At 42.4% G+C, this 13,691-nt stretch overlaps 1 protein-coding gene across 1 annotated transcript; it reads right to left on the bottom strand.

Moving 5' to 3' along the window:
- Positions 1 to 11,446: 11,446 nt before the first annotated feature.
- Positions 11,447 to 13,504, bottom strand: LOC113587502 (Rieske domain-containing protein). Its single transcript, XM_035536444.1, is given in 5 exon segments — positions 11,447 to 11,893; positions 11,896 to 11,990; positions 12,088 to 12,097; positions 12,558 to 12,645; positions 13,493 to 13,504. Coding segments are annotated over 5 exon segments (342 nt in total). The 3' UTR covers positions 11,447 to 11,756.
- Between the last annotated feature and the right edge of the window lie 187 nt (positions 13,505 to 13,691).

Genomic DNA, 13,691 nt, shown 5'->3' with positions numbered 1-13,691 from the left:
CTTGCGACCCTGTTGGCTATTTTCAACAAACTATTTGATGGCTTTGTGATCACACCCTGATATATTTGAAATTTTAAGAGTGCTGAATCCCTCTGAAAAGCTTTTTACAATTTTTGACTTTTCAGAGTCAGTGAAATCTCTTTTTGGCCCATTTTACTTTAGGAAAAGAATCAGTTTTTAAATGAAGGTTTTTATTATTAATGGTAAAAAATCCAAACCTACATGGCCCTGTGTGAAAATGTGATTGCGCCCCCCCAAAAGATCCTCAAAAGCTAGACAGCATGCTGCAATCCATAGAAATTCAGGAACAAATGAGATACAAAGTAATTGAGATCTGTCAGTCTGGAAAAGGTTATAGAGTAATTTCTAAAGCTTTGGGACTCCAGCAAACCACAGCGATTATCCACAAATGGCAAAAACATGGAACAGTAGTGAACCATCCCAAGAGTGGCCGGCCGACCAAAATTACCCCAAGAGCACAGCAAAGACTCATCCAAGAGGTCACAAAAGACCTCGCAATAACATCTAAAGAACTGCAGACCTCACTTGCCTCAGTTAAGGTCAGAGTTCATGACTCCACCATCAGAAAGAGACTGGGCAAAAATGGCCTGCATGGCAGAGTTCTGAGACGAAAACTACAGCTGAGCAAAAAGAACATAAAGGAAAACATCTTGATGAGCCCAAAGACTTTTGGGAAAATACTTGAGACGAGACAAAAGTTGACACCTTTTTGGAAGGTGTATGTCCCATTACATCTGGCGTAAAAGTAACACAGCATTTCAGAAAAGGAACATCATACCAATCGTAAAATATGGAGATGCTAGTGTGATGGTCTGGAAGACTTGCTGTGGTAAATGGAACCATGAATTCCGCTATCTACCAAAAAATCCTGAAGGTCAATGTCCGGCCATCTGTTCATGACCTCAGGCTGAAGCGCACTTGGGTTCTGCAGCAGGACAATGATCCAAGACACACCAGCAAGTCCACCTCTGAATGGCTTAAGAAAAAACTAAATGAAGACTTTGGAGTGGCCTAGTCAAAGTCCTGTCCTGAATCCGTTTGATATGCTGTGGCATGACCTTAAAAATGCAGTTCATGCTCGAAAAACCTCCAATGTGGCCAAATTACAATAATTCTGCAACGAGGAGTAGGCCAAAATTCCTCCACAGTGTTGTAAAAGACTCATTGGCAGTTATCGCAAACACTTGATTGCAGTTGTTGCTGCTAAGGGTGCCTCAACCAGTTATTAGGTTTAGGGGGCAATCACTTTTTCACACAGGCCCATGTAGGTTTGGATTTTTTTCCCCCTTAATAAAAACCTTCATTTAAAACCGCATTTTGTGTGTACTTGTGTTATCTTTGTCTAATATTTAAATTTGCTTGATGATCTGAAACATTTAAGTGTGACAAACATGCAAAAAAAAAAAGATATCAGGAAGGGGGCAAACACTTTTTCACGTGGGTGCGTGCGTGTGTGTGTGTGGATATATATATATATATGTATGTGTGTATGTATGTGTGTGTATATACATATGTATGTATGTGTGTATATGTGTATATATATATATATATAGGGATTAACAGTCAGGCTGCCTCAGATGAGTATGATATGTGAGAGGCCAAGAGGGCTTTAAATGTCATTAGTACGAATCACGAAAGTGTACCAGGACACACAGACTGTCCAATGGCACACATCCAGCACTTTAGACCCACCAACATTTTCCATAGGCTGGTCAATAGCACACAACCAGCACTTTAGACCCTCCCACATTTACCACAGCCTGGCCAATGACATACAACCAGCACTTTAGACCCGCCCACATTTACCACAGCCTGGCCAATGGCATACAACCAGCACTTTAGACCCTCCCACATTTACCACAGCCTGGCCAATGGCATACAACCAGCACTTTAGATTCACCCACATTTACCAATCAAAAAATGAACTGTATGTTGATTTTGTAGACATAAACAGCAAAATGAAAATTTGCACAAAAACTCTTGTGTGTAAAATAAAAAAACAAAAAAAATGAACCATTTCTGATTTCTTTCGTTTCCGGTTCAGTGCATGAATAAAAAATAAGGGGACGTTTTCCTATTGTCTATTTTAGGATTAGAAATGCAAAACAGATTAACGAGAGGTACATGGAGCATTTAGGTGTGCTGTTTATTTGACTTTATGATTAGATGGTGAAACTGTCAAACCAAACAAAGAACATCAACAGAACCAAAAATGAGAACTGACACGTTTTTCTGTTTTTCAGGGTCGTTTCTGAAAACGAAATTCAAGTGACCAAAGGTACACAGACCTCTGGTTCTGCCCGAGAAGCAGGTCATTTCTGATCTTATTTAAGGCACCAGCACACGGCAGGCTGTTTTATTAACTGTGATGTTAATGTGGCTCAAGTGTGATGTTGCTTCATCACAGTAGTTCAGCGCGGGTCTTCCTGAAACCTTCCACCCACTCGCTGATCCAGAGACCCCACCTGGATGGGATGCGTCCTGGAGTGTTGGAGTGTGAACGCAGCTTGTGGTCAGAGAGATTCCTGCTGCAGAGGACCAAGCAAGCAAGAGAGAGTCTACATTCATTAAAAAGCTTGAAATATGTCACAGTTCAGTGGAAGGGAAGAATGTGCTCTGCTTTTGAATCCTTAACATGGAACTTCAGAGTTTGTGTCTGGACATGCAGAGACATTTGTACATCATCTAGGCAAAAGAATGACACCAAACAGAAAAAAATCTAACGATTTCTGAATTCCTAATATGGCATTTGCGGAACAAAAACATGTGTTAACTCGTGGAACAGAAATATAAAGTTTAATTACAGAAGGGAGGATGGAAGGAGAAGTGTCTCATACTGGTAATCCCAGATTTATACATACTGGTAATCTCAGATTTATATATGCTTTTTAATCCCAGATTTATACATACTGTTAATCCCAGGTTTATACATCTTTTTAAACATGAACCCCAAAGCACATTTAGCATGGTTATTATCTCCAGACATAAACATGTACATGTGTTCATATATGTAGCAGGTTCCTGGGTGTCAGGTGATGACATACAGGTGTTCTGGTTCCCTGTCTGCTTGAAAGGAGTGTAGACAGTCTTGAGTCCATATAAAGGGAACCGGAAAGGGAATGTTTGTGTGTGTGTGGGGGAGGCACTGTAGGTGAGCCTTTGTCAGTGGAACAGGTCCAGGATGCTAACACAAGGCCCTTCTCCAACTCACCTCTCAGTCTTCCCTTCACACGCTAATGTTCTAATACAGCAGCTCGCTACAGAGGAAAGTGTTGTTGTGATAGTAAACAAGGAAAGAAAAACACCCCCACCGTAGTTTTTAAGTGTAGTATTTTTGTAGCGGCTCACTGGTGACTGGGAGAACCCAACTGATGAGAAAGTCCTCCTCCCTCTGACAATTAGATGCTTCCAGTGAGGCAATTTCTTTCAACCGCATAACCGGTGATTGTGAAATCTCCCAGCAGTAGTGAGAGCGTCAGAGCTCACGTCAGCTGAAAGTTGGGATAAAGTATCACGCAGTCCTGGACCAGCGCCAGACTTAACCAGAGGCAGACTCCATGGCAACAACATAATTGTGCCAGCGTTTACCTTTTGATGCTCTTTTTCCTAGTCTTCCGTTGTCTTCCCTAGTTTTCCCTAGTCTTCCGTTGTCTTCCCTAGTTTTTCCTAGTCTTCCGTTGTCTTCCCTAGTTTTTCCTAGTCTTCCGTTGTCTTCCCTAGTTTTCCCTAGTCTTCCGTTGTCTTCCCTAGTTTTCCCTAGTCTTCCGTTGTCTTCCCTAGTTTTCCCTAGTCTTCCATAGTCTTCCCTAGTCTGAGCTCAGCACCCTTCTGCAGGCACAGAAATACTCTTTTTTTTACAAATACTTTTGGGGCAGAATGTGTAACATAAGACAACAATTAACAGATGTTTGGTGTTTTAGTTTGGTGTTTTAATTGTACAGTTGTACACATAATTTATTTAAAGTGTGTGTGTGTGATCCAACTCTTGCCCGTATTTCTCATATTTGTGTGCTGCTCCAGATATTCTGAGTCTTGGCCATTTCTTTCTGTGTCATGTTTTCTTTCTGTTGTTTTGTCAAGTCTGGGGCTGTTGTCCCTGAACGCATGATAATATGTTAATGTAAATGTACTGAAACTGCTTTATGTTAATGTAAATTTACTTAAAATGTTTATATTAATACAAATGTACTCAAATTGTTTTACATTAATATAAATGTACTTTTACATAAAATGCACTTTTATGTAATATGACTGTACTGTTTAATGTTAATATAAATATACTCACTAATATATAACTCATAATGATGTTTATTAATATATGTTGATATATAACACTAATATATTCCCTTAAAAATACACAAATGCTAATATATACTAAAGAGTAGGGGACTCTACCACATGTAGGAGCTCTGGGGGGACTCTCCCACATACACATATATATTTACAGGAGAGTCCCCCCCCAGACCTCCTACATGTGGTGGAGTCCCCCCAGACCTCCTACATGTGGTGGAGTGCCCCCAGACCTCCTACATGTGGTGAAGTCCCCCCAGACCTCCTACATGTGGTAATTTGATACAGTCCTAGGGACCCCTTTATTCCTACATGGTGTAATTCCAGTTCTTGATTGAAATGATGTCTTTTTATCCCACTGAGTTGCAGTGAATGTCTGATCAGGTGTGATCATCAGTAAACAATTCATCTACAGCAATGATATTATACAAGAACAATTTCAATGTTTTGTATTTAATGGTGTAATTATAACCACAACCTGGAACATGAGAAGAAAGCAGCTTTTCTGGTTGCCATGTTGCTCCCTGTGTCGGTTTGTGAGTAGGTATGTGAGGAATTGAAGGCAGGTTGGGACAGCAGCCCGTGAGTCGCTTCCTTACCTGCACAGGTGAGCCTTTGCTGGCCACGCCCATGGCGGTGTGTGGGCGCAGGATGACATCCACAGCATCCCGCTGCCGTTAGCTGGGAGTGAAACCCAGCACTTCAAAAGCTCTCGCGTGATTGGCTGGCACTGTGTGACGTATCACCGCGGTGCTGAAAATTATATAAATTTCCCAGAACCAAACGGAGAAGGAACATCTGAGGAGGAGCAGGTCCAGAGCAGCAGAACGAAAAGCAGCTTTAGGAAGACCCTGTCCTCGCACGTCCATGATGTCTGTGATGAGAGTCCTGCAGGGTGAGTAACCTGGTCCAACGTTCTCCACACACCTGAACATACCTGAACACACCCGAACACACCCGAACACCGTCACTCTCCAGATTTGGGCTTAATATCTCATAATTGCTGTTGTTTCTCTGCACATTTGTGGTGCTGCCTCTGAACTGTTGAGGTGTCCGTGGTAACTGCTCTCCCATGTCTACAGCTGTCCTTGTGATGGCTGCCGTGCTGTTGCTTCACCAAGCAGCAGGGATGTCCGTAGAGGCTAAAGGACTCAACACGACCCAAAGTGTGGACCAGCCCAACTCACCAACACGGAACCCAGACCTGTCTGAACCACCAACAGACCTGCTGCTGAAACATGGTAGGACATGTTCTCACAGTCCTCACTGCACACTGGTGTTGGCTGCTGTCTTCTCGAACCATTGAGAAGTGGGAAAATAGAATAGAATAGAATGGCTTTATGAGAGCAAGGATGTATTATAAGTGTTTAATGTATTATAAGTGTTTAATATATTATAAGTGTTTAATATAAGTGTTTAACATTAATGTATTATAAGAGTTTAATGTATTATAAGTGTTTAATATATTATAAGTGTTTAATATAAGTGTTTAACATTAATGTATTATAAGAGTTTAATGTATTATAAGTGTTTAATATATTATAAGTTTTTAACTTTTATGCAGGGTAGTATTTGACCTCTAGCCTGCAGATTGCCTCAAGGAACTGTGTGTGTTTGTGTGTGTGTGCATGCATGCATGTGTGCGTGTATGTGTGTGTGTGTATGTGTGCGTGCATGCGTGTACGTACGTGTGCATGCGTGTGTGTGTGTGTGTGTACATGTATGTGTGTGCATGCGTGTACGTGTGTGTGTGTGCGTGCGTGTGTGTGCGTGTGTGTCTTATTGTATCTTCTGCATGGAGGTATAGGAGAGGAGCCTAAGGTTCAGCCCCTACTCAGGCCGTGCAATCTGGAACTTGAGAGCTACTGTCTTAATGGCGCATGCTACTACGCTCCTGACCTGGACATGCTAAGCTGCAGGTCACACACACACACACACACACACACACACACACACACACACACACACACACACACACATCCTTCTAGGGAAATACGTGTACCAGCAGTCGGTGTTGAAAATTCTTACAAGTTGTTGACTTTTTTGTTTTGTTTTCAAGTTGATTACCGATTAAATATGAAACTCACTGGCATTCATGTCAAAATCATATAATGACACCATTTCTTAAAACTCAAACTGTGATATAAATTAGTGGTGTGAAAATCAAATATTTATCAAAACTGCATGTTCCTGCGTTTCCAGGTGTAAGCCGACATTCTCGGGATCGCGGTGTGAACACGAGCAGCTGCCCGCGCAGAGGCCATCGTCTCCGGAGGAGGTGATCGGGATAACCTGTGGAATTTTCCTGCTTCTCACTTGCATTGCTGTGCTGCTCTACTGCGTCTGGAAGAAAAGGTAATCTCCTACCGTGCTGCTAACATAGAGAGTAGTCCTAACTGACCCACGCCAATAACACAGACACTAGATCACTCAATATCACTCACAATATCAATAACACGTACACTAGCTCAATCACAATCTCATACCGTAACATGTACACTTGCTCAATCACAATATCATACCGTAACACGTACACTAGCTCAACCACAATATCATACCGTAACGCATACACTAGCTCAACCACAATATCATACCGTAATGCATACACTAGCTTAAACACAATATCATACCGTAACGCATACACTATCTTAAACAAAATATCATACCGTAACGCATACACTAGATCAATCACAATATCGTACCGTAACACTTACACTAGCTCACTCACAATATCATACACTGACAATAAATATTCCTCTTTAAATATTTTTATTAGCAGTCTTACCTGTGTCTTCAATCTCTATGGTTCTTCTCCCTAGGGTCTTCAAATCTCCTCTCTCATACAAGAACACTGGTCAGAATAACCCTGTCTGAGTCTTTCAAACTGTTTCAGCGCTTTTGAATCAACCTTAGCTAGGTGTAGAGTTCTCACTCAGCTCAACCATTTTAGCAACAGTCACACATTTCAAGCTAGATATTGTCCAAGACAGCACACAGCGCACCCTACTGGTCAGGAAAAGATACTTTACTTGGAACATGTTAATTTGCTGTGTAATGTAAACAGGTTAGAATGAAAAAGGGATTGTGGTAGTTTTTTAAAGAGGGAGTTCACATTTATTTATTTATTTATTGACTTGTTTCACATCTGATTCCAGTAAACATTACTGGACTATTTCTACGCAGACATATTTTAACTGTTACTAAATTATTAAATCCAATACTAAATAATTTCTTAAAACTAATTCAAATGAACCTCATCCTAAATTCAGTGACAAAATACATATTATGCACATTATATACACCTCTGCTCACAGGGCCAAAATGCTCCTTGCAATAAGACTCTGGCTATAACGTCAGTGCTCTGTTGTTGTTGTTCTAGTAGTTTCTTGTTGTTGTTTCGGTAAACCATATTTATCCACCCTGTCGGGACTACTTCCTCGATGAGTTCATGCCTACAGAGCTAAGTTGCTAAGCAACATTCATAGAAATATGTCTGAAGTAATGAATGTGAGGTAGATTCTGATATGAGTCATTTTCAGGGTGTTGTATTGCTTGGAGGCATAACTGGAACAAAGCCCTCTCGATAAAAGTGAAAATTTAACTTTTGCTCTTGTTGGAAAACGTCCACAACCAACAATGACATGTCTCACATTGCCAGAGGAGCTAGCTAGCATCAGTAGGTCATTAACACAAATACTCCGAACGTGTTTATACAATTTCCTGTTTTTAAACCAATCAAAACCTGGAACAGGTTGTCCCACCTCCAGCAACCCAAAACTACTAGGCCTAATTATGAAGAAGGGAATACATTGACCATTGTGACAAAAATGGGTCTTTGTTTTTTATTGTCATATTTAATTAAAAGATAATTCCAAATATTATTCTTTAGTTTGCTGGTAGAAAAATATTAAAATCAGAATATTAAATAAGTAAAGAAACATCTAACAGTAATCAGATGTGATTTTGGGTGAATGTCCCCTTTACAAAATGTTTTTTAAGTGTCATTATCATGTTTAATCTTTTCCTGGAATGTAATATTTCTGATCATATTTATTAGCAGTATTCATAGTAAATTATGACTTAATATATTTGTATTTATTGAGTTTGTCAATTGTTTTTAAAATCCCCCTAATTTTCCACCGCTGCGGTCTGTGTGTGTCGCGGGGCCGTCCTGCTGCTCTTCTGTGGGCTTGAGAAGTTTGCATCCAGACTGTTACATGTTGATGCACTTTTGTAATATTAAAAATAAAATCAAAATACATACAAATGTGAACACCTCTGTGCATTTGTTAATTTGTTAGTCATGTGTTTTACACCTTCTATTGATTTTGAATTTAAATAACAGCTGAATTTTAAGTAACAAAATCAAAGCTAAATGTGTATGTAGCTTTAAAAACGTAACTATTAAGAGGCTAAATGACACTGAAAAGACCAGATCCAAAGCACCTATGTGTCCAGTGTCCACACACCTGGAATGGTGTAAGGATATGTGACAGGTGTGAGGAGCACCTCCCTGGACCCTTGAGTCTTCTTTCTCCGTTTCCCGACATCCAGATGAATTTTTGTTTGGCTAAAACCAAAGGATGTCTTCCACCCTCAAGGTTAAGAGTCAAGGGGTAAGGGAGTCATTGGGCTTGCAAGTAGCCCAGCATGGCCATCTGACTACCCTTGTTTAGACCCTGTACCCTTGAGATGAACCCTAGGGTTTAGAACCTGTACCCTTGTAATGAATCCTATGGTTTAGACCCTGTACCCTTGTGATGAACCCTAGGGTTTAGAACCTGTACCCTTGAGATGAACCCTAGGGTTTAGAACCTGTACCCTTGTAATGAATCCTAGGGTTTAGACCCTGTACCCTTGAGATGAACCCTAGGGTTTAGGCCCTGTACCCTTGAGATGAACCCTAGGGTTTAGAACCTGTACCCTTGTAATGAATCCTAGGGTTTAGAACCTGTACCCTTGTGATGAACCCTAGGGTTTAGAACCTGTACCCTTGTAATGAATCCTAGGGTTTAGAACCTGTACCCTTGTAATGAATCCTAGGGTTTAGACCCTGTACCCTTGAGATGAACCCTAGGGTTTAGGCCCTGTACCCTTGAGATGAACCCTAGGGTTTAGAACCTGTACCCTTGTAATGAATCCTAGGGTTTAGACCCTGTACCCTTGTAATGAATCCTAGGGTTTAGAACCTGTACCCTTGTGATGAATCCTAGGGTTTAGACCCTGTACCCTTGTGATGAACCCTAGGGTTTAGGCCCTGTACCCTTGTGATGAACCCTAGGGTTTAGGCCCTGTACCCTTGTGATGAACCCTAGGGTTTAGGCCCTGTACCCTTGTGATGAACCCTAGGGTTTAGGCCCTATACCCTTGTAATGAATCCTAGGGTTTAGGCCCTGTACCCTTGTGATGAACCCTAGGGTTTAGGCCCTGTACCCTTGTGATGAACCCTAGGGTTTAGGCCCTGTACCCTTGTGATGAACCCTAGGGTTTAGGTCCTGTACCCTTGTGATGAACTCTCATTAATGGTCTGAGACACAGACTTCACATTTAATTCCTCAGACAACAGAAAAATCCCAGCAGACTGATCAGGCTGTCGAGGTTTAGGCTGTGATGTGTAAATCTGTGATATCTGTGTAAAATGTCCCTGGGCCTTCCTGGACATGCTGGAAGATAAAGAGAAGTTAAATACCTCAAACTCTACACGGATGGAGATCTGTGCCTCTGTTGTTATTATTATTATAAAATGTATAATTAACATAAGAATTAAAATTACCTAAGATCCTCCACCTTTATAGGGACTACTGGGACAACAGAGACTACAGAGAACATTGCGATTCAGTCTCTCTCCAAGCTCCACCTGCATGATTAGATCCTCTACGTGAGTGTGTGTGTGTATATATATCTGAGTGTGTGTGTGTGTGTGTATATATATCTGAGTGTGTGTGTGTGTGTGTGTGTATATATCTGAGTGTGTGTGTGTGTGTCCCTCCAAATTTTACTATTGCCAGCAGCTACAAGTGTTCCCTCTCTTTGCCATGTGCACCTCAAACATTAGAAGCTGGAACTCCGCACTAAGGTGTGTGCGTGTGTGTGTGTGTTCTGCCTGCATTCTGACAGCAGCCAAACCTCAGACGACAGCCTGCGGCCAGGAGAAGCAGACGGCACGTAGTGTTTCATGAAGAAACCTGCAGAGCACAGAGACCAACAGCACAGAGACCTGGAACATAGAGACCTGGAACATAGTTCTGTGACGGACAGTTCTGGGGTAGACCGTCTGGCTTTGAAACAGGAACCTCAGATACAATTTGAACTGCTTCAGTTAGAACCTTTTCTGGACACAGCGAGATGTTAGGACCCAGGACAGGGGGGTTGTGGGTTACTCCTGGGGGCTGTTTTCCTGCATGCTGCCACAGCTCACGCAGCAACCAGGTGAGAACGGCTAGAATAGACAACGCTAACACAGGTTGGCCTTAACGACCAGACCTACAGGAGATGAGGCAGTGAGATTAATTTAGTGCAGATTATATTAATGCAGATTAGTCTTTTTTGTCAAATGTAAGAGATTAGTGAAGAAACGCGGTCTCTGCATCAACCCCACCGATTCTGGAGATTTGTAGAGTAAGGCAGGTCTTCCCTTAACAGCAACTTATAGGTCAGGAAATCTGTTCTTTGGACACGTTTTCAGACTTTTCTAGAGGACATTTTCACGTCCAAGGAAGGTGAAGTTCATGCCAATGAAGCCAGTTTATGTTCAAATCATGGCATGAGAATGAAGAATCTCTTACCCGCCCCTTTTAAAGCAAGACACAAAACATTTCTGGCTGTTAGTGGAATGTCGTGTAAGAATATCTGGGGTGTGGTGGAGCAGACACACACACCCTGAGGCTGACCTGCAGCACACACACACTCCTCCCATCCCCCACCCCCAGGCAGCCTGCTGCTCCTGCAAACACACGTCCTCCAAGGTGCTGGGAGAAGCATATATTCTGAAAAACGCAAGTGGTGTGTTTGTTCCTGATATGAAAGTGCCACAAAAACAGGTTTACTTCAGGAGCAGTGTGTCATGTTTTAAGACATATATGTGGTTTTGTACATGTAAAAGGCACTACATCAATAACTTTAAATCACAGAGGAGCAGCACTGACTGTTTATTAGAAGGCAAATTTCACGAGATCCATTCAGTCGACACAGCCGATAGTATTTCCCTGCGTGCAATGTCTTTAGGTTCTGGTTCTGTCTCACACCTGCAGCCCTAGGTGCAGGTGATAGAGGCAAGTCCTTCCCCAGTATGGTACAGCACAATCAAGAGTTTTTGTCTGAGGTCTCACGCAGCTGTGAACTGAGGCAATGGTCTGTTTGGCGACATCTGTCTCCTGCACCTCTCAGAGGTGTGCGCCATGTTTTATCGCGTGGTGTCTTGTTTAACCACGCGTTTTCTTGTGATGTCACTTCCTTTTCCTGGAAGCTCCTTGACTCGACATAGCCTTGTGTTTGTCGGACTGGCAGCGGTCAGATTCAGCAGGTACTGGTGAGACATCCAGCGTGAGGAACACGTCCCCATGCACCTCCGTGACCTGGTGAGACGGTACACGCCCTCACCCTCTGCTAGCGTGATCTTGTGCTTGTGCCTCGGGCAAACGATGCACAGATGCCCATTAAACTCCTTGGAAGATAAAGGAAAAACGGGAGCATTATGCATTTATGACATTACGGCAAAAGGTTTCAGGACTCCTTGGCTTTGGCTCTGTGGAACCTTGAATCGCTCACCTCGATGTCCCTCCAGAATCTGAGACAGCAAAATAGTACGTCTTTGCTTGTTGGCAAACTGTTTACATTTTAAGATTCTGAGTTTTATTTTGGGGGTCCTTATTCAGTAACATTTAAGTGACAGCAGATATGTGTTCAGGTCTACGTCAGGTAACTACACTTAATTATACAGAGGTTAAGGAAATTAGCTAGTTAATCACAACTGCATTACCAGTTATGATTAAGAGGAAAAAAACCAAAAACAATAACTAATCAATTATCATTATCATCATTAATCATCCTTCAATAACTAATCAGTGTCACAGCCTGAGGTTTCAGGACTTTTGTGAAATCATTTGGAACTGAAGATAAGTGACACCTAAATGTAACCAGTGTGACTCTGCCACCTTCCTGCTGGAGGATATGAGACGTTAGCCAGCCCTTATTAGCAATACAGAAGCTCTACTTCAGCCATTTAAAACCATTAACCAGGAGCTCACGGTAGCAACGCACATCCAGGGCATAAAACGCCCCCTGGTGGTGAAGCACCAGAACGTCTCTTCTATTCACCATCGTCATCACGCGTGCCTATAAAGCACGCGGGTGTGGGGGTTCTCTCCTGTTCACTGGATGACATCAATCAGTCATCTGCCACTTTATAAACATGAGTCATGTAGTGGAGACAGAGAGAGAAACACACACACACAAAGAGAGAGAGGGAGAGAGAGGGAGGGAGAGAGAGACACAGAGAAAGAGAGAGAGAGAGAGACAGACAGACACACACACACACAAAGAGAGAGGGAGGGAGCGAGAGAGACAGACACACAGAGAAAGAGAGAGAGAGAGAGCGCGAGAGACAGACAGACAGAGAGACACACACACAAAGAGGGAGGGAGGGAGACACACACAGAGAAAGAGAGGAAGGGAGTCTTATTCAGTCAAAAGCATTTAGACATGGCCTAAAAATGAACTTTAAAAAATGACCTTGTCACTAAACAGTAAAAAGTCCTCAAGACACTGGTGGGTGATTGAGTGAAATGTTTTCCCATCGCGGGGTCACGGCATGAACACGACAGGAAGTGTCGCACAGTAACGCGCCCGGAATAACAGCAGCTACAGCAAATGGCGTTTGTTTCAAACCAGTAATCGGGCGATTTTTTACAAACTACAAAAGTTGTCGTATGTTTGGTTTCAGTTGCTGCCGAAGAATTAAATGCATTTCGCAGAAGTATAAATAAAACTCGACAATAAGGTTCTTTATGTTCGTCCCCATCTGTCCATCTTAGTGAAGAGATGAACCTCCAAAACTAGAACAGCTCCAAAGGCGCGCGGTCAGTGCTCAGCCTGTGTGGCTGCACCAGCCCTCGTGCTGCGTGCGTGTGTGCGAGCTGCGGACATCCTCACACGAGCTCTGCAGACTCTCCACTCACCTCACGGGCTGCAACATAAAACTCAGATGTGCCAGAGATGTCTGGTCACGCATACAAAAACACCCCCGGCCCTCTCACACAGCTCCCGCTCCCGAACACGAGGTCTATTTCAAAACAAAAGTGGACCTAATAATCTACATGTATAAAATAAAAGTTAGACGCAAATTATATGCTATATAATTTTAGGCAATTCAGTTTCATGTA

Source organism: Electrophorus electricus, chromosome 18 (genome assembly GCF_013358815.1).
Source record: "Electrophorus electricus isolate fEleEle1 chromosome 18, fEleEle1.pri, whole genome shotgun sequence".
Lineage (NCBI taxonomy): Eukaryota > Metazoa > Chordata > Actinopteri > Gymnotiformes > Gymnotidae > Electrophorus > Electrophorus electricus.
Note: the sequence above shows the minus strand (reverse complement) of the source record. Positions and strands in the feature narration are given on the sequence as shown.